This window comes from Ostrinia nubilalis, chromosome 5 (genome assembly GCF_963855985.1).
Source record: "Ostrinia nubilalis chromosome 5, ilOstNubi1.1, whole genome shotgun sequence".
NCBI classification, from domain to species: Eukaryota; Metazoa; Arthropoda; class Insecta; order Lepidoptera; family Crambidae; genus Ostrinia; species Ostrinia nubilalis.
The window spans coordinates 16,922,314-16,943,687 of record NC_087092.1 but is presented as its reverse complement, the minus strand read 5'-3'; the positions used below and the strand labels follow the sequence as shown (position 1 = coordinate 16,943,687).

At 38.0% G+C, this 21,374-nt stretch overlaps 3 protein-coding genes and 1 long non-coding RNA gene across 4 annotated transcripts; 2 read left to right on the top strand and 2 right to left on the bottom strand.

Moving 5' to 3' along the window:
* Positions 1-1,603: 1,603 nt before the first annotated feature.
* Positions 1,604-5,254, bottom strand: LOC135072307 (RWD domain-containing protein 4). The gene is made up of 5 exons (XM_063966240.1): positions 5,161-5,254; positions 4,627-4,750; positions 3,947-4,050; positions 2,694-2,877; positions 1,604-2,010 (listed from the first exon to the last, which is right to left on the bottom strand). The coding sequence occupies exons 2-5, from the start codon at positions 4,732-4,734 to the stop codon at positions 1,837-1,839; spliced, it is 570 nt and encodes a 189-aa protein (XP_063822310.1). The 5' UTR covers positions 4,735-4,750; positions 5,161-5,254; the 3' UTR covers positions 1,604-1,836.
* Positions 5,255-5,838: 584 nt separating this feature from the next.
* Positions 5,839-7,361, top strand: LOC135072060 (uncharacterized). Its single transcript, XM_063965998.1, has one exon. It carries the CDS (start codon positions 5,853-5,855, stop codon positions 6,912-6,914), a length of 1,062 nt encoding a protein of 353 aa, XP_063822068.1. The 5' UTR covers positions 5,839-5,852; the 3' UTR covers positions 6,915-7,361.
* LOC135072059 (glutamate receptor ionotropic, kainate glr-3) lies at positions 7,355-10,898 on the bottom strand. Its single transcript, XM_063965997.1, has 7 exons — positions 10,676-10,898; positions 10,172-10,367; positions 9,785-9,933; positions 9,332-9,713; positions 8,798-9,084; positions 8,582-8,718; positions 7,355-8,254 (listed from the first exon to the last, which is right to left on the bottom strand). Exons 1-7 carry the CDS (start codon positions 10,711-10,713, stop codon positions 7,362-7,364), a joined length of 2,082 nt encoding a protein of 693 aa, XP_063822067.1. The 5' UTR covers positions 10,714-10,898; the 3' UTR covers positions 7,355-7,361.
* Positions 10,899-15,920: 5,022 nt separating this feature from the next.
* Positions 15,921-21,227, top strand: LOC135072058 (uncharacterized). Its single transcript, XR_010257350.1, has 6 exons — positions 15,921-16,351; positions 16,447-16,603; positions 16,963-17,019; positions 17,452-17,521; positions 17,975-18,164; positions 18,735-21,227. It is a non-coding gene; the product is annotated as an uncharacterized LOC135072058 (long non-coding RNA).
* Positions 21,228-21,374: the final 147 nt, after the last annotated feature.

The window sequence follows — 21,374 nt, the reverse complement described above, 5'->3', positions numbered from 1 at the left end:
ATAGTACCTATAAACATTTAACACTAATTACGGGAGATTTCTTTAGAATCAAGTCACATCTTGCGATACAGCGTTAAGATAATTTACCTATTTTATTAAACTTTCGCGTTCCATTTCAATTAAAATAGTAAGACACGGGTCTTAACGCGACGTTTATTAATGAGTTACATTATGTACTCACGGCTTGACGTTTCGGCTGCTATGCTGCAGCCGTGACTGCAACGTGAGCAGCCAGTCTGCTTGTGACCACGGCTGCAGCACGGCTCAAGCCGTGAGTACATAATGTAACTCATTAAATAACGTCGCGTTAAGACCCGTGTCTTACTATTTTCATTTACCTATTGCTTATAGATTTTTTACGATTTTTTATAATATTTGACTATTTTTGTAGCTTTCATAACATTGAGTAAGTGAAAAATATTGCTTGTGCATAGGTCGATATTATTCAGTCATAAAATAATTTCGTTTACAAAAAATACTCTTTTCATCTACTCAAATATACAATTTATAAAATGAAGCACAGTGGTGTCTTGTAACTACTACAAGAATTTAAATCTGAAGTCTATTTACAATATCATTTAGAATTTAATTGGTATTGCAGATTTAAAATGCAATAAGAACTATTTTATTTATTATCCGAAGAGTGAATAGACTTCAGAATTTATTTTTTAGAAGCCTAAGTATATAAATATCCGATCGGCAAATCCACTATCAAAATTGAGAGCCGTATATCATACAACCGCAAAACACAGACAATATAGAATATTATTACTGAACAATAGAAGTCGATCACAGCCACAGAAGTTTTTACAGAAGATTTACCAAACAGAATATTTGAAATTATACCTACATCTAGCAATAACTCAAGCAGTGCCTGAGATATGGGCGCGGCGCGGGAGGGGTGCCATTGGCATAATAAGACGCGACAGAGAATACAAATCTGAAGCATATACTGCCGTGCTAGCGATATCAGCAGTAACTCCATTGTGTGGCAAAACTATATAATGAGCTCTATTTTAGATGAGCTGACAGGAGTTTTTTTAATTGCAAAATATTGGGAGTTGCTGCTGATATAGTTAGCACGGCAGTATACATGTCATATTATGTATATGACCTACACTGAATTGTCCCACTAAACTCATTGACAGAGGGGCGCCACCATCGTTCAACTACATAGTTTCCAACATGGCAAAATCGACACCAGCGATCCGGTATTGACGGTGGCGCGCCCCTGTCAATGTCACGGGTGGGACAGTTCAGTGTATGGGTCTATATTATCTGAAGTTTAATGTCTCAAAAACCTTCCCGTGCCGCTCCCTTGTATCAGGCACTGACTGGTTAAGTATAGTCTGGTCGCCGAGCACGTAGAATTTTGTCCAATGACCCCAAGCTACCCATCCTTACTGCTAAACTCATCTTCACAAACAACCTCCTCAGTCCTTTCCAATCTGGTTTTCGGCCCGGCCACAGCACCAGCACCGCATTACTCAAGGTGACGGGAGACATTACGATGGGAATGGAACATGGCCAACTAACACTTGTTGTTCTCATCGACTTCTCTAATGCCTTCAACACAGTTGACCATGAAGTCCTCCTTTCAATGTTATCCCGCTACAATATGTCACCTGTCGTTATGAATTGGTTCGCTTCCTACCTCTGCGGTCGCCAACAGGCCGTACGTTTAGATAAAATTATTTCCCACTGGCGCGACCTCGTGACTGGTGTTCCGCAGGGTACAGCAATAAGGATGGGTAGCTTGGGGTCATTGGACAAAATTGTACGTGCTCGGAGACCGGGCTTTAGAAAGTATTCATTTCAGTCTACGCCCCGCTAGTGTCATGAGGTGGGAGTGGGATGGTGAGGGGCCTGGGATAGGTGCTTGACGATGTCCACCCAGTCCCACCCTCTGGGTTTCTCTCCACCACGACCAATTTCGGCTTTGTCCCACGCTCTGCGCTTCTGAGCCTTAGTTAGTTGTTCTTTCTTCTCCGTTTTTTTGCTGGTATCCACCTGGAAAAAGGAGTTATAGGTACAAATGGTTATTATAAGTCGAGTATGTGGTAATTTGGTCAAAATTGTGATGGGAATTCTGATGGGATAAAATATATCAGTGCAAGAATTACTTGAGTGACTAATGCCCGTTTTCACCATCAATCCCTAATTTTTAAGTGACCCCTATGAAAACAAAATTCCTGTTATGTGTTTACCATAGGGGTCACTTAGAAATTAGGGATTGATGGTAAAAACGGGCATAAGTTTCTTCCACCACTTCTTCTCAGCACAAGCCCAATGTTGTCCCGAAGTGGTGGTAGGACAAGCTATTTGGGATGTGTATAAGCTCTCAGGAAAAAGCCTAAGTACTGAATAAAAGCAGAGTAAATACAAATGAGTAGGTCATCTTCATAGAAACGCACCGAGCACGGTTTGTATGTGAGCGCGCCAACACGTATGCTGCGCGCACGCACTCACTGACAAAATTCGGCGCAACCACGACTGGCTCCCCGCTAATCCCCGCTAAATTTTGTCAGAGTGTGCGTGCATACAAACCGCGCCCGTGCGTTTCTAAGAAGATGACCTACTCATTTACTCTGATAAAAGCTTTAATCTTGTCTGATAGCCAGCTATTAACAATAGTAGTAACAGGAATATACATTCACAGAAATATTAACAGTCAAAGATGTCAATACTAGTACCTGATCTTCAATAACTATTTTCTCAACTCTCGAAGACACAATCGCCTCCTCAGTCTGCTCGGCCAATATTTCAGGAACCTTCTCCTTTAGGCATTCGAATAGAGTATATGTCATAGCACAACCAATCCATTGTTCTGCTTCTGCATTCACAATCGATAAGATCTTCTCTTTCACTGAAGGTATTCTGGAAAACATCAGAAACATGTTTAGTGTAGGCGTACACTAGGCGACGCGACAGCGACAGCTCGGCAACTAGCCACGATATCCGAACGGTGAAGAGGTCGGACTGGCCGACTCGTGATCCGGGGAACGCGGGTTCTGTCCCCGCCGCCGTGATTCACTCGTGACACAAGCATATTTAGCTTAGTACGAGGGGCAACGGGAATATTAGTAATTTGTGAAATAACAAATTACTAATAATCTTTAAAAAAAAAGCTTGACACATATCTTGTCGATTTCATATAACTTGTCGTCTCGCGACTCTGACGCAATGTGTCCGAAGCTTTGAACAAAATATATGAAATTGTCAGCCGCAGCCTGTCGTCGCGTCTAATGGCCGCGTCTGTCGCCTGATGTGCGCCACTTAGAAATTATTTTATAGTTCAAATGAAAAAGAATTAGTATTTCATAAATCTTTGATTTTAGTTTCTGATATTAGTATCATGAAGATGATTCTCACGTCCGAAATACCGCAGTGTCTCAAGTCAAAAGTATTTGACCAGTGTGTGTTGCCAGTGATGGTGTATGGCTCTGAGACGTGGTCGCTTACTATGGGCCTCATAAGAAGGCTCAAGGTCACCCAAAGAGCGATGGAGCGTGCTATGCTCGGAGTTTCCCTGCGTGATCGAATCAGAAATGAGGAGATCCGTAGGAGAACCAGAGTGACTGACATAGCCCGCAGAATCGCTAAAATCAAGTGGCAGTGGGCGGGGCACATAGCTCGAAGAGCTGATGGCCGCTGGGGCAGAAAAGTTCTTGAGTGGCGACCACGAGCTGGAAGACGTAGCGTGGGCAGGCCTCCCACTAGGTGGACCGACGATCTGGTGAAGGTCGCGGGAAGTACCTGGATGCAAGCGGCGCAGGACCGGTCTTTGTGGAAATCCTTGGGGGAGGCCTTTGTCCAGCAGTGGACGTCTTTCGGCTGAAACGAACGAAGATAAATAGATGTGAATTATTGTTTAGAAAATTACATTACACAGAAAGTCCTTACTCTTCCATACATAGATATTAAATATTAGCTACAAAATACTTACAAATGTTGATTGTAAAATATTTCTAAATTGAAGTTGGGTTTTTCTGTTGGATATGTAGGACCCCATGTTATTTCTAGAATAAATGACTTCTCTCCATCCACATACTGAAAAAAATAATTCATCATAGTTTATTAGAATAGTGGTGTATTATGTAGTTTGGGACTAATAAACTAAGAATTATTATTATGCAGCTAAATGTAACTGTATAAGTTTAAGCTAAATAACAAGGATGTCTTTTGGTGTCATTTCTTATAACACATTTTCAATTTTCTGACATAAAAACATAGTTAACAGAAAAGCATCCACTAACATTTAAACTAAACAGTCGTACCATGTACTAAGCAAATGTCGTCTATAGCTATAACTGGAGTGCAAATTTATTTGATGTACCTTTTTGTTATCTAAATTATTTGTAAAAACTAACTTGTATTCTGTTGCTGTACCTAAATAAATAAATTAATTAATTAATACTGAAAACAAACCATTTTAACAATTAATTTCAGTCAGGACATGTGTGTAGTGAAGTTATTCCCAAACTATTAAGTATTATGTAAATTAATGAAGTGCACAAATGTTTAGTTTTTACTTCAGCCAAATGACGTCCACTGCTGAACAAAGGCCCTAAAGATTATCAGAACGACTAGTCCTATTTAATTTAGTAAAAAGTAGTAATTACCTACCTTATATTGATAGGTTTTAGAATCCACTTGTTTGAAGCCTTCGTCGCCGTCATAAATTGACTTCAGCACTTCCACCTCCTCAGCTTGTTGTTCAGCATCATCACACATTTTATACTTCTACAAACTGAAATTAATTTACCGATATAATGATAATTTTTCACAAAAAAATAAGTCTGAGATTAATTTAACAAGATGAGTTAAAATTGTAGTATTCATAACAATTTTTAAGATGACTAATTTAATATAATCAAGGATAAGCATGTGCTAATCGCTTTAAACAAATGGATAGAAAACATAACCTATAAACAAAGAAATACTGAAACATATACCAAGAAGAGTAATATTATGGGTCATTAAACTAAACCTAGGCACTGTATATATTTTAAAAAAGTAAATTATAGTTACAACAACGAATAAGATCAATAAACTCACTGGGAAATTGCCTACTTGGAATATTATAATAAATAAAAAAGCGTATATGGATTTTCCTATTGAATGAATCAAGACATAGATTAGCTTTAATTAAATATGTACTTCGATTTTGAATCCTTTTTGTGTAAAATATGGTAAAATACCACTACAACACGCCAGCACTTCCAAAATTCAATCAGCTGTTTTTTGACAAAGCACTTGCTGTCAGGTAAAAGCATTTACGAATACCTACATCCACTTAAAAAAAAATCTTCAAAATATTTTAGGAATTGTAAATAATCACCCAAAAGTGTTTTTAACTTTATAAAAATGTTAAATATTTAATTGAGATACAAAAACTAATACACAAAGTTGTTCAAATAATATTTATGTGGATTTACGAAAGCACACTTTATTGTGATTTAAACAATTTCCGTAAATGCAAGTCACAAATGTTGCCAAAACTGAAAAAAAATGTAGTTGTAGTAGTTTAAAACAAAACGACTTTCCTGTTGGAATTCTGTTGAAAGTCAATTATCAACCAAAAACTATGCTAAAAACGTTACATTTATGTAGCTATAATTTTTTTTATTATTTAAGTGTATTTATACTGAAATTTTCGATGAGAATTATTAGAAGATCAAAAAGAACTTTTTTGACATTGGTAGTTTATTTGTGGTGATAAGTTTATTTAAAAAAGTTATGTCAAATCCAAAGAGAATGAATGAAAACTGACGCAAAAATACGTTATTCGAAACTTCAAATTGCGCGAACTCGAAGTGATTCCATCATCCATAACATTAATAATTCTCAAGATGAACGTTCCTAAATGTGGTTGTAGTAAGGAGAATCGTCCACACAACGCAGTTCGGGCTGGATGTAGCTGCTCGACGAACCCTCACAAGATGCCAGCTGATAGCTTCAAAATACCAGCTGTGCCGATCGGCAGGCCACTGCACCCCAGCAATAAAGTGAACTTGTGCGAACCAGGTTCTTCGGGCATCAAGTGCGATCTACAGGGCAAAAAAGATGACAAGAAAAAATCGTGGTCTCTGTCTGATTTCGACTTGGGACGTCCACTCGGTAAGGGAAAGTTTGGCAATGTTTACTTAGCGCGCGAGAAAGAATCGCACTATGTAGTAGCGTTGAAAGTGCTCTTTAAAAGTCAGATTCTAGACTCCGAGATAGAGCATCAGGTGCGGCGCGAAGTTGAAATACAGTGCCGTCTTCGTCACCCCAATATTCTTCGTATGTACGGCTACTTTCACGACGAAAAACGAATTTATCTAATTCTGGAGTATGCAAAGCATGGCGCGCTCTACAAGTTGCTAAAAGAACGCGGGCGTTTTGACGAGAAAACTGCAGCAATTTACGTAAGAGACTTGACAAAGGCATTGGTGTATTGCCACACAAAGAAAGTGATTCACCGGGATATTAAACCTGAGAACTTATTAATCGGACATAATATGGAGCTGAAAATCGCCGATTTTGGTTGGTCAGTCCATTCACCATCTTCTAGAAGAATGACATTGTGCGGGACACTTGATTACTTGTCACCAGAGATGATAGAAGGCAAGCCACACAACTATGCAGTTGATATTTGGAGTCTTGGAGTGTTATGTTATGAATTACTGGTTGGATTACCTCCATTTGACGCGAAAGACTCCAATCAAACATACAGAAAGATAAGGTATGTGATTATTAAGTATCCAGAGTTTATTTCAGAGAAGGCAAAAGATTTGATGGGTAAACTGCTAGTCATTAATCCAGAACAGAGGTTGCCTCTGACCAGTGTACTGCAACACCCGTGGATATTGGAGAACGCCCCGGAAGGCATTCCTCCACCGGCATACACTCCAGAACAAATGCAACACTAATGAATTGTATATTTCCTAAGAGTATTTTAGCACAATATTGTATCTTTTAATTATGCATCAGTTTATGACTTAGTTACATTTTTATTTTAATTAATTATGGTAATAATCTTCAATGTTTGCCTGAGATAGAATTATCCAAATACTTATAATGATTTTGAAACTGTCTATTATTAGAAAATGGATCTGTTAAGGAGTTTCATAACAAGCTCATTAGCATAATTAGAATTTAATCAAATATTACTTAATTTTGAAACCATGTAGATTATATTTATTTTTGTAAAAACTTTGATACAACAGTACTGTGGGTAGCATTTGACTGCATAAAAGACTTGAATTGACTGAACAAATTTATTTATTCCAGTACTACAAAGTTTTTATCCTTAACTTAATTAAACAATCATGTTATTATACTGTAAATATCTTTAATACATTGTTTCTATGGTGCAATCATTGTTTTTTATTTTTGTTCAAGTAGTACAAGTCTATGGCATATTTATCGAATTTTGGATCTCTTTTAACAATTAGATGCCAATGAATGAGTTCTCCAATCAAACCGATGGTGCTAATAGAATATCCTATAGCCAATGCAATGAAAGCACCATAAAGTTTTTTCAAATTCATCAAAGCCTTTACTTCATCTTCATTTGTTTCCAAGGACTTGATTGGGTGCATGGCATCATTCAACCATTTTTCTACTAGACCTACTTCCACTATTCTCCTCAAATAGATATCGGCGAGGGGTTTCAAGGGTGAATTCTTATGGAAACCTATAGAAATTGGTGTATTTACAACACAATCTGACATAATATGCAGATTTCTTTCCATCTCTCCAACAAAGACGTCAGTTGTATTTGAAGTTGCATTGACCATGTCCGACTGTATATTCATATCTATGTTCTTTCTCTTCACTCTAATATACTTCAAGAAGTTCTCGTTGTCGTAATAAGCGTACACGCCTTTTGCGACTTTATTTGCAGCTACAAAAGGGTCATTAATCGTTTCAAACCGTTGTCCTATGGTTTGAATATCATCAGACGATTCTTGAAAGAACTTTTTTGTTTCCATGCCCCATCCTCCACAGGCTATTTTGCTTTCGACTAGTTCCTTCAAGGTGTCTATCGTGACTCTAGGCGCGGGATTTGCTAGTATAGCCGTCATACTAGCTCTGTAAGAGACCACGAGAAGCACGCAATACAACCAGTACCAACCGGTTAGTAGTCTTATAGACCAACCGGTGGGCAGTTTGGGTAGCGAAACGACGAGCAACATGGCGTATGTGTAAAGAATGCTGTTTATTATTTCGCCAAACAAATACAGGCCGACCGGCTTCTCGGCGGTATCTGCAAAGTAAACAAGGGTTTAGTTTGAACACGACCTCGTTAGTTGTTGGGGTCATTGCCTGCAAATCTTGTTTTGAAGGTTTTAAGTTGATGTATTTATTGCACAAAGTACAAGATCTGGCTCAAAAGTGGGACTCAGGGCATAAGGGCATTCTCTACCAGACTAAAAATGAAAGACTCAACATGGGACAAAGATCTTGCCATTCTCGCACCATAACAATTGCTATAATTTCTTTAGGTTAATATCTGGATGAAATTGCGTTCGGTGATAAGACCACCAATGATTTTGAAGGTAGGATTCATTAACTCTAGTTTTCGGATACCTACCCAGTTGTTTTTCATTTGTGTTCCTACTTTCATGTGTCTTTATGTATTCCTGTAAGTTCATGTAATGTCTTGCTAACCCATAGAAGATACTTCCTGATATCAGCAGAACCACCAACACCGCGATCCACATATTCAACCTGTAAATATTATAATAATGTAGGTAATTGCAGCTTAAAACACTTAATTAAAAATACGTAGGTAAATGCTAGTAGATACTTGAAAGGCAATATCAATGTTTTCCAGGAGTTGTCGCTCAAAGCCTCTGGCGTTATAAACGTGAAACATTGTGAAGTGTATGGGTTACTCAGGTCGGTCAATTCCAGGTGATACGGGCTGTACTGAAGGTTCCCCAGGGCCAAGTCAGCTTTTCCGCTGACCATTTCACCTAAAAGGCCAGAGAAAGTCCCGTTGGGTTGTATTTCCCCCCATTTGTGTAGATCGGCATTCTGTGGTTCATACAACTTGGGCTGGAAGTTCATTTGTTTTGCGAGTGTGTTGAGAATCTGTAAATAAAGGAATTATTTACAGAGTGTATTTGCAAAAATACTTACCTAACTCTACTTCTTGCAAAATATTATACAGGGTGTTAGGGATAGGTAGTCGTGAACGTGTCGCTGTCTAACTACAAAGTTATCGACCGCGATCTTGAGTGGGACTCAGGGCATAAGGGCATGGATTTATTCATTTATAGGTACTTTAATTATCCTCTCATTATAAATCAAATCCTTCGAACCGGATTCTTATACTTACTTCAATCTCCACGCCACCAACTTTGGTGGTGTCATTCGTTTTGGTTACGACCACCGACGGGACATGATCCAAATAGACTACATACAATGTCTCATTGTTCAAGTTGCTGGTCTTGTCGGCAAATAACGTCCTATTGTAGTGGAATCTTCCGTTATTCCAAATATCAACCCTTCGGGACACAAACACGTTTTTGATGGGATTCGGGAAGGGTACAGTGGAGAGGTCAAACCAAGCCTTGCTTTTTAAGACCCCGTTGATTTTACTGTGGTAACGAAGGAAGATCACGTTGATGATACGCTTCCAGAGGTAGTGGAGATCGCTGTGGAAGAGTCTGTAGTCGTGGAGCATAATGTATTTCGCTCTGGTGTCTAGGATTCGATACCTGCGGATAAATTTTAAGTGGATCAGTGAATACTGTCAAATATTTATTCGAGAAACATATAAAGATATTACCTATCACCAAATCGAAGCAGCCGCGAAGTTTGAATACCATTAGCAAGTAGAATAACGTAGATATTGCAGCCATCTTTCCTGGTTTCTCTTAAGGATTCCAATGTGTCGAAATTAGGAGAAAGTAGATCTTCGTATTCTTCTACGACTATCTAAAAGTAAAGTTAGTTTGGTTATAGTATACCTACCTAACAGTCTTCTATATTATCTACATTTTGGGCCTAAGTTAAAAAGTTTGTCACTATCCTTAACTGGTCCCTGTTGGGCCGCTTTAGATCATAGTTGCTATACTCCTGTATACCAATTTGGATTCCAACGTGAATTCCTATCCAAATTGGTGGGTACAAGAGGTGCGATAAGTCCCAAATATCCTGCACATACTCGACCTACCATAACATACGGCACAGCCGCAGTCCGCCTAAACAAGCTGCCTTCAAACACGTTCAGGTAGACCACATCACAAATGATGGCGACACAAGTGATGTCCTCTTGGCGAGATAGTCCGTTGAGCAGGTCGAGGAGGATCAGCTCCAAATCCTTGCGCTCGTTTAGGCTTCTGAGGATGGGGGACAAGTCTGCAGCAGCGCTGGAATTGGTGAAGAATCACAGATTTTGGATTAGTGAAGAATAATGTCACAAAAATGGTGGGACAACAGCGCAAGGTTTTATAATGATTATCATTGATCAATTTCATTTAAAGCAGTAGATTTTTCTTGCTGAAAATAGGTCAAAAGTCAAGGTTGCAAGGACACCCTGACCCTGTTGTTTTAAAGTCCCTCGTTTAAGTCGGCCGTTATAGGTCTAGTATGACGTTATATTAATTAATCTAAGGTGCTTTCTACATATAGGATTCTGAATATTATAATAATTATATTTACATAATGAGTCACTTACCTGGCAAAAAGAACGCTTAAAAATACCGCCTTGAACATGTTTGCTCGCCACTTCCCAGGGTAAAAAAGGATTAAGCAAGTACTTACCTCTTAGCTGTTTGGCCGACTGATTGACACGCTCATGTAACATGCAAACCCAATCGGAGCTAAGCTTTGTATTTTAAATGTACCCAAATTAGTTGAGTGAATATTTTATTAGTGCTTTGGCCAACGTACAAGCTTAAAATTGGGAACGTAATTGGATTCATCAAAATATTTTTATAAAAAATATCAGGTACAAAAACTTTTTTTGTATTAGGCGATAAAGAAACAACTGAACTATGTAAAATAAAATATTCTTAAGGATCAGAGGTGAGAGTGCTTTTTTAAAAGTAATGTACGGCACCAGCAGATATCGATTTATTACGTATAACCGAAACCAATAATTCCACAAATCAAATTAACGTAATAAAGAAATATGCCTATGGCAGAAATAATGATCTAGGTCACAAATATCACAGTCCCTGAACCGAGAGAACGTCCGTCACAGCCAAGCGCTCGAGCAAAGTGTCGCGGTGCGCGGGGCGGCCGCTTTCTCGTGCCTTCCCTCTCTAAGACAGAGACAACAGGATCGAACGATATGACGTCACGCTGACGTAGCGGGTGTTATTTCTAAGACGGCCGTTCCTGATCATGCGGCGTCCTCGACCGCTGCCTGCTCCCCATCAGCCACGGCTTCTTCCGCGCGCAGCATAACCTCCCCGACGTTTGAAAACTGATCTGCGCAGCTCGGACCCGCCAAAGGCTGGTCATCGCAGCCCTGGTCCGTAGGAAGCTGATGCTCGGAGCCCTGAGGTGCAGCTTGAGGCTGACCCTCACCAGGTTGGTTCATCCATGTTCGGTTCCATGGTTATCATCTGGAATGTCAGTGGTATATGTTCAATGTATGACAGTTACAAGGAACCAAAGTGAAACCGTCGTTTCTTAAAGTTAAAATTCACAAATGTTAGTCGGTTCCATGGTAATCATCTGGAATGTCAGTGGTGTATGTTCAATGTATGACAGTTACAAGGAACCAAAGTGAAACCGTCGTTTCTTGAAGTTAAAATTCACAAATGTTAGAAAGATCACAGCCTTTTAGCACAATCCCATGCGTGCACTCATGTGATTGCGATAAGAGACCCAAACTGACGTTCAAATTAACTAAACTCAGATAGTGAATAATAAAATAAAAACAATTAGTGAAAGAAAATTACTAGTCCTACGAATAATAGCTCCGGAATGCTATTTTCCGTAGATAAGTTAGAACAGTAAGCACAAAAGTGGCCCAAAGTTTTCATAATGTGCTTACTACCCCGTTGCCGTCAGCAGAGGCCATATTTGCATGCCAACACTACGCCTTGGGTATTAAAAACCCGCGGCGTCTGCCTGGACAGAGCCAGAAACTGACAGAGGCCGTCTTTGCATGTCAAAATCAAAACTACACATCTGGTATTAAAAACCATCAACGTCTGCCTGGACAGAGCCAGAAACTGACAGAGGCCGTATTTGCATGTCAAAATCAACACTAGGCATCAGGTATTAAAAACCATCAACGTCTGCCTGGACAGAGCCAGAAACTGACAGAGGCCGTATTTGCATGTCAAAATCAACACTACGCATCAGGTATTAAAAACCATCAACGTCTGCCTGGACAGAGCCAGAAACTGACAGAGGCCGTATTTGCATGTCAAAATCAACACTACGCATCAGGTATTAAAAACCATCAACGTCTGCCTGGACAGAGCCAGAAACTGACAGAGGCCGTATTTGCATGTCAAAATCAACACTACGCATCAGGTATTAAAAACCATCAACGTCTGCCTGGACAGAGCCAGAAACTGACAGAGGCCGTATTTGCATGTCAAAGTCAACACTACGCTTCAGGTATTAAAAACCAGTCAGCGTCTGCCTGGACAAAGCCAGAAACTGACAGAGGCCGTATTTGCATGTCAAAGTCAACACTACGCTTCAGGTATTAAAAACCAGTCAGCGTCTGCCTGGACAAAGCCAGAAACTGACAGAGGCCGTATTTGCATGTCAAAGTCAACACTACGCTTCAGGTATTAAAAACCAGTCAGCGTCTGCCTGGACAAAGCCAGAAACTGACAGAGGCCGTATTTGCATGTCAAGTGAAGATTCGCCATCCTCCAAGAATGCTCCGCAAGCCCCTGGAGTCCACTCGCCGCGCCGCAGGCCCGTGTGCTCGGCGGCCTCGTGGGTTTTTCGATGCAGGACCCAGCCAGCAACTCCAAGTCATAGCGGTGATGCGCCAGCGCCCGTTTAAACTTGTATGGGCAGCACGTTCACTTCAAAATACACGCTCGGCCTTCCTCTGCACATCAAATATCAAAAATTATGCACATATTCGTCAGGGTCGTCTTCTTCGATGTTCGCTCGCGAACCGAACATTGCTTGTTCGTTCGCCGAACGCTCGCCACTCCCTCCGGTCACGCCACCCGCGGGCAATGTCCGTGAGTATACAAGGGTAGATAAGAAAAGAAAGGCAAAAGTTACAGGACCTTGTTTGTAGCAAACCAGACAAAGCACCAATATTCCTGTTCACTACGTCCTCCCTGGTAGTTGCTGTTCCTGCTCCACGCCCCCGGGGCCAAAGCATCCACAGGAATGCGCCTCTCGAAATCCAGCAAAGGCAGCGCACGACACTCAGGGTCAGGGCGCGATATTGTCAAACCACACATGTAATGCAATAAATGATTTGATTTGATTTGGAGTCGACGGTAGTACCTACTACTGACGAAGACGTGGGGAGGTTACCCACTACATAATTATTTTGTTTGGTCAAACCAAAATTTTCACCAAGACATGGTCTTGTGATCCATCACGAAAACCACAAGAACCATCGCGTTGCTTACAAGATTTTGAAAAGTCGTCACGTAGGTACGAAGTTGATTCGACCTCCTGACTTCCGATTCCTCGCATCACACGATAAGTCGGGATTCTATTAAAATAAAATTAAAACGCTTCAAAACTGATTACGATGGCTCCTACGTATAAAGACGAAACTGCCGCTTACGCCTTTTTCCAATTATTTAAGAAATGATTTCATTTTACTCTAATCTATAACGTCAGTAAGAAAAAAAAATTTTTTTTCCATTAGATACAAAATAAAATTTTAGGCAAATAGGCGTATGTGCAAAACTACGCCACGTATAAAGCCCAATCATACGATTCGTCAATCTATACGAGTAGTTGCTTACATAAATATATATTTTTTATAATCCAAATCTTAAATAAAGCCATGAAAATATTTAGCAAATTGTTTTATTTATAAATTATGACACATTATATAGTTATTTAATTTTTAGCGTTAAGAGTCGCATCTCAAACTAATTTGAAAATTATAAATAACTTGAAAAAATCGAACTGCCTAAGGCATCGTGGGTTCAATTCCCGCCTTAGGCAGTTCGATTTTTCAAGTTATTTATAATTTTTAAAAATATGACACATTATGTTAAAAGACCTAACTAAATCTCGAGCACAGTATATGGGCGTATTTGCGTTAAAACGTAATAACGATACATTAAGCAACTTTTTCTAACTGATTTATTATTGATATAGCACATGATAACAATTAAAATAATTACATGCATAAATAAAGAGAGTAATCGCTTAAAATATTATATTTACGTTGTCATTTAAGTCTATTTACGTTGAACAATATACATGAAATTATAGAAATGTGACGACGTAAAAGGGCAATGCGTAAAATCTCAAAATATATAAGAAAAATATAAAAATTGATAACAGCAGTAGCAAAAGCATTACATGTTAAGGCTAAATGTGAAATTTCATTAAATTCGTTTTAGTAGGTCAGAAGATATGACCCAAAAATATGGTCCTGGCCACTAAAATGGCTCTCCTGTAAAATTTACTTTTTTCACTTACGCCAGTATACGTAGGAGCCATCGATTAGGACATTAACGAAATGTCCGACCCGCTGTCAATCAAAATATTAACGGGTACTTTTTACACTAATATTGCGGGTATTATGCCACTGAGCTGGGATTCGACTCTAAGCAAAAACACACTTGAAGACCGCCTCCCACTCGAATCCCCCAACGCTGCTATTGAAAGCGAGAATCGACAAAATGACCAATACAAAACGTGTAATATTTATTACTAAGCTTGTTCTTACTCGGACACTGAACGGATCGCTCCGAACTAGTACCTACAATTGGTCAAAAATGTAGTTAGGTAGTTCATTTTAGTACACTGATTTTTTTAATCAGATCGGACGAAAAACCTTTAAGTGCAATGTCGCAAAATACTCGCAACACACTCACAGAGCCGAATCCATCTCGCAAGCGCGCGCTTGTCACCAATTTAACGTCTCGTTCACACCTATTTATTCGTGATCGGCTGTACTAAAGTGAACTAAAGGAATTGCTTCCTATCAGTACATAGTACATGTACTACACAAGCCTATTTACTCCTCCCATCATCCGGTGTCGACGGTGACGGTTTCGCAGTCGCGTCGCGCTGTAGGACCGCACTCTCCGTATTTAGTTTCCTTTGGGCAGTGCCACCCTTTTTATTGCCCATACTGCCGCAAATGAGAAACGTAACGATTCCATCACAAACAAGCTCCAGAAAAACATTGAACGGTGTCACTTACGGTTGCAATCCACCCTCAAACGAGTCAATTCGCGACGAAATTTTCCCAAACACATCGTCGCGCGAGCTATGGCGGCGGCCGTACGAACTGTCACAGCGCCTACAAAAACCACTATGAGGGCTACGTGAATATTCACGATTCCCAATAGGACTACGACGCGGAGTGCGTACACATCGCCTAGGTGACCTACCTCGATACTCAATACTCAATCGATGCACACGTTCATTTAACGGCGGCATTCGATATTCGAACAAACCCGACGTTTAACTAACTTTTATCACGACACTGTCTACGAGAATAATCACGTTCTTTTTTTAATCTAGACGAACGCCTTTTAACTTTTAACACTGCACTGATTAAAAAGAAACCACTTTATTCCAGCCAAACTCGAGTATATTTCCACTTACACACTTACACTTCAATTACTCAATATTTAACTCACAATAATTATTATAACAGCTATCGGACATAGATTCGTCAAGTGGTCTGAGTTCTATCGAAGCTAACAGAGTAATGCACGGGGTGGAAACGCCATAGTGTTTGACAGATGGTTAGTCAAATGTCATTTCTAGGAGCATCCACATAATCTCAGCAAACATAGCCTGTAGGATTGGGCCAATTAAAAAAAAAAAGAGCATCCTTTACGTCAACTGTCATTTTAATGACATTGACAGGACAGTATCCACTCATTCATTCGCTGATTTTGCTCGCTCATTCAATCAATCATTCATTCACTCAATTCTTTTCGAAATTCCGAGAAAAAAATCTTGATTCCGAAATATTCGGAAATAAAAGCAAACAAATAATGGTCATTTTACCGTATTTACATTGTTTACCGTATAAACAAGATGGTTTCTTATTATCACCAAATGCATCGTGACTGGTTGCTCGTCCACCAAGTCCAGGGTTTTTTCTCTAGCACGTGATGAAGCATTGCAGGCTCTAAGGATACAGTACCTCCTCCTGCCTGCAAATCCTTTATGAGGAACTATGACAAAGGAGCAACTTCGTCAAAGAAAGGCAAGTCATATTTTTAGGTTATTAAACAACCTTCCAAATTGCTATAAAATTTGCTGCAATTTCCCTAGGACTGAACTGACTGATTTTTGTTTCAGGTCTGCCAATCACATTTTGAGGATAAATAAATCTAAAACAATCTATTGGTTATGACAATGATGAATGGATGTCCTATTTTTATTTATCCATGAAGAAAATAATAACATCTCGGCGACCATCCAAGCTGTTGCTGATCAGGTCATCCAGTAAGTTAAAGTAAGTATATACCTAGATTCAACCATAAAGTGTTTTGCAAGTACTAATTTAATTAGTCTATACGAATAAAGAAAGTTTAATTTTTTGATTTGACTAAAAAAGTAAACAATGTTCTTAATAAGTATTACTTTTATTTTAAGATCAATCTTAGTCAATAAAACTAAAATAGAAAGAGATATTTTACTACATTTCAATAAAACAAATTATCCTTATTCTATTTGTTTGGATTAGGCACCTTACATAAATTATATTATTGACACGGTAACTTACCACTAAAAATTGAAACATTAATTTTAACATTTAAGATTTCAATACAGGATGTTGCAATAGATGATTATTTATATTTTTTTTCTTTCTAGCTGCTAATAGAGATAACTTCAATTCAATGTTGTTGCCAGATAATGCTGTGAGTGAAGGTATGTTCAACTCAGTTGTAAATAATACCTAAGTACTTTTAAATTGATGAGTCACTTACAATATTCTTTGAACATAATTTATAATTTCAATACGTAATTTAAACTGATTTTTCGTGATAGTAATTTTTCTTTTGTAATGTTTTGTAAGCAATACCTACATTAATTCTGCAAAGAAAACTCTTTCTTGAGTTATTTAAATTATATTGTTTTGTATGATAATTAATTGTACATTAAGTTTTACAGGATTTTGCCAATATATTTATATTTAGTAGAGGTTGCAGTATTCTATCTTATAAAACTATCTTTTTAAATTAATTTTACATAGTTATAACACAGGTTATACCATCATACTTAATTAATTTTATAGGTTTATTTTATGCTAATTTTTTAATTGTGTAATAAATTTTAATTATGTTTTATTAAATATTTCAGAAACTATATCCTGCCATCTACATCAGAGCCACATCTGTCATTATGGATAATATTATTGCTGCGTCCTAAGGTATCATAATAATGTATTTAATTTATTTAAATTCCTACGGGAACGGGAGTAAGCGGGAAAAAACATTTGTATGAAAGAATCTAAACCGCGTAAGATAGATCAACGCACAGCGTAAACGGCTAAACCTAGGCACTTGAAATTTGGAAGGGACGTAGCTTAGGTACCGTAGAGATGCACTAAGAAAGGAATTCCTGAAATTCCCACGTGAACGGGAAAGAGCGGGAAAAAACATTTGTATGAAAAAATTTAAACCGCGTAAGATACATGAAGAGGGTAAAACGAGATCCACGCGTACGAAGTCGCGGGCGGCCGCTAGTATTCTTCTAAAATTATTAATATTAAGTATTTCAGTTACATATTTTGATGCTTTTTTCAAAGTAGATAATTAATTTTAAGTAAGCGTTTATAATATGTTTAATACATGTATTATACTATTGTTATTAATTATTTCAGGTTCAGCTTGCAAATAAACCCATCAAGCAGAGGCGGTACACACAAACAAAAGGTGGACTCTTTGGTTTTTTAAAACGGAGCCCGAAAGCGTATGAGCTATTGCGCCACATATTTATTTTGCCTAGTCAACGATCAAGAAAATGAAGGTATTGAGTGAAAAAACTGCCGCAATGATACAGCCCCAAATTTGGTAGGTTTGACAAACGCTCAATAATATCATTTAAATGTAAATTATGTACAGTCGAGTTCATAAATATAAGTGCAGTGCCAATTTAAAAAAATATTGTAAGCGTTTTAACGATCATACAAATCTAAAACAAATTCAGACAAATGTAATCATAAGCTGTTCATAAATATGTTGCGGTAACGCAGTATTGACTACGCTACTGCTCTATAATCTGTTGATAATGCGCATGTGCATATACCTTAAGTTGTAAAGGCATTAAAGGTTTATTTTCGTGCGCCATAATGACTGTGATTTCATGGATAAATCGATTAACTTACTAATAATTCTGAGTCGCTCATAAAAAATGGCAACACCTTAAAGAGTCACCCAGTATGTAGTAGTATTATCCTTAATAATATTGTAAATGTTACACCAAATTGAATCTGGTTTAATATGAAAGGAATAAGCGTCGACAAACATCACGTGCGGGTACAAGTCGCCAATTTGAGTTCTTTTTCTATTATTATAAACCGCTTATTCAGTCTGTTATTATTTGTAATAAGAATCATAATAATGTAATTCAAATTGTTTCAGATTCCGGCCCAGTGTATAGTTTTTTAACTAAAGTTTTTTGTTATTTTTGCCTCAAGAATGTACTTATTGTGAATTTCTTTGTTAATGGCTGTATAGTTTTACTTGAGTCAAAGAAAATCGTAGTTGTTGTATAAAAAAATAATTTATAAATCTATTAGGGTACATTTTACTGTCGTCTTTTTTTTCTTAGAAACTTGCAGTAGATTATTCACTTTTTTGGAAACTGATAATTACTTGTTAATACCATAATTTATTATGGAAAATTGTACTGTTAAGTAGGTAATTTTTTTTCATTACCTTATAGTAGATAATGTCTTTTGTTGATGGCTGTATAGTTTTACGCAAGTTAAAGAAAATCGTAGTATTTTTTTTTCTACACAAATTTTAGTTATAAGATGACATATTATGATTGTTTGTTTGTTTGTATTGAAGAGGCTCCGAAACTAAGTACTGGACCAATTTGAAAAATTATTTCACAATTAGAATCCTTTATTTTCCCTAATGAAGATAGGCTATAACCGGATTTTTACAGGCGGTACGAAGTTCGCCGGGTCAGCTAGTTTCTTATAAACATGCAAATACGGTAAAAATGATTCATTTTGTTAATGGCTGTCTAGTGTTACGCAATTACAGGTAATCATCATTTTTATTGTAAACAGAATTAGGTACCATTTATTTATAACTAGCTTTTGCCCGCGGCTTCACCCGCGTGAAATTTAGTGCCACAGATTGGCATAAATTATACCCTATATGTTAATCTAGATTACAAATAATAATACTGTAAAGGTTCAACCAAATCCGTTCAGTAGTTTTTGCGTGAAAGAGTAACAAACATCTACACAACCTTTATAATATAGTAGGATTTATAGTCAGCGACAATAGAAATGTTCGCTCGCTTGAAATTTTGTAAACAATTATTGCAAAAAGTTAATATTAATTTATATTATTCTGTTCTGTTGGCTTCAATGGTGGGTACCTATTTATTTCAATAAGTTAAACTCTAGGTAAAATTGACATTTAGTATGGAAATGTTCGGGAAGCTTCGCCATATACTCATGTCCGAAATACCGCAGTGTCTCAAGACAAAAGTCTTCGAGCAGTGTGTGTTGCCAGTGTTGATATATGGATCCGAAACGTGGTCGCTTACTATGGGCCTCATAAGAAGGCTCAAGGTCACCCAAAGGGCGATGGAGCGGGCTATGCTCGGAGTTTCCCTGCGTGATCGAATCAGAAATGAGGAGATCCGTAGGAGAACCAAAGTAACCGACATAGCTCGCAGAATTGCTAAAATCAAGTGGCAGTGGGCGGGGCACATAGCTCGTAGAGACGATGGCCGTTGGGGCAGGAAAGTTCTCGAGTGGCGACCACGGGCTGGAAAACGTAGCGTGGGCAGGCCTCCTACTAGGTGGACCGACGATCTGGTAAAGGTCGCGGGAAGAGCCTGGATGCGGGCAGCGCAGGACCGTTCATTGTGGAAAACCTTGGGGGAGGCCTTTGTCCAGCTGCAGTGGACGTCATTTGGCTGAAACGAACGATGGAAATGTAATTTTAAACCAGTGTTCATCCCTTTCATAGAGGAGGTTTAATTCTCTAAGGTTCATCCCGGGCTTAATTTTTTTTGTATAATGGGTTTTATGACTGAAATTGACTCAAACAGAGATAAAATAACTAAGAGTCTTTAACATTTACTTACTTGGCAATTAAAGATAGATTTACTCAAATCCTACTTCGTACTATGTAATATTATAAATGCGAAAGTTTGTATGGACGTCTGGAATCTGAATGTTAACAGGTTTGTTACTTTTTCACGCAAAAACTACTGAACGGATTTTGATGAAACTGCAGTATTATACTTTATAACCCAGAATATCTTTGAATGCAGTTCCCTTTCTTTACAAAAATAAAGGAATGTTTCCTTTGAGTAAAATTTTCTATCTACAGTATTAAGAGTACTTTCCCTACAGGTGGCATTACAAAGTTCCACCCTGTATAATTTATGACGATCTTTGACAAACTAAATTTCATGCGTGTGAAGCCGCGGGCAGCAGCTAGTTACTAAATATTATGTCATAAATAGTTCAGTCTCAATGTTATTGATGAAAATAAAGCCCAACTAGACTTTATTTTCTATTGGCGCGGTAGGTTTTCTTTTATTTTTCTTAAAAACCTACAGTTGATGATTCTGTGAATTAATGACTGTATAGTTTTACTTACTAATAGTATTTCATAGTTTCCTAAGTTTATGGTGCTTACTTATAATTATCGAGTTCAGCGGATGATTTTTTATTCCATTATTATTTTGTAATTTTCCTTACGGAATAAGAAATCATCCGCTTGGTATATTATCTTCGAACGTGTAGATAATTCTAAGATGTACTTCATGTTCAGACTCAAGTGCTCAAAAGATAGGACCACCTTTGTAATTTTGTCGATAGTTGTATGCATTAGTTTTTAAGTTGTATTTTTATGAAATAAATTTTTTAATAAAACTTATGTATTTGGTTTTTTATTTCTATAAATAATTCGAAATAATAATGTACCCGTACCGTTATTGGTGCGGTAACGTTACTCGTTATAAAATATATTAAAGCGGTACTGCAACGTCGCTAAGGCAGTCGTTATTAAAAAGTTACGATCTTT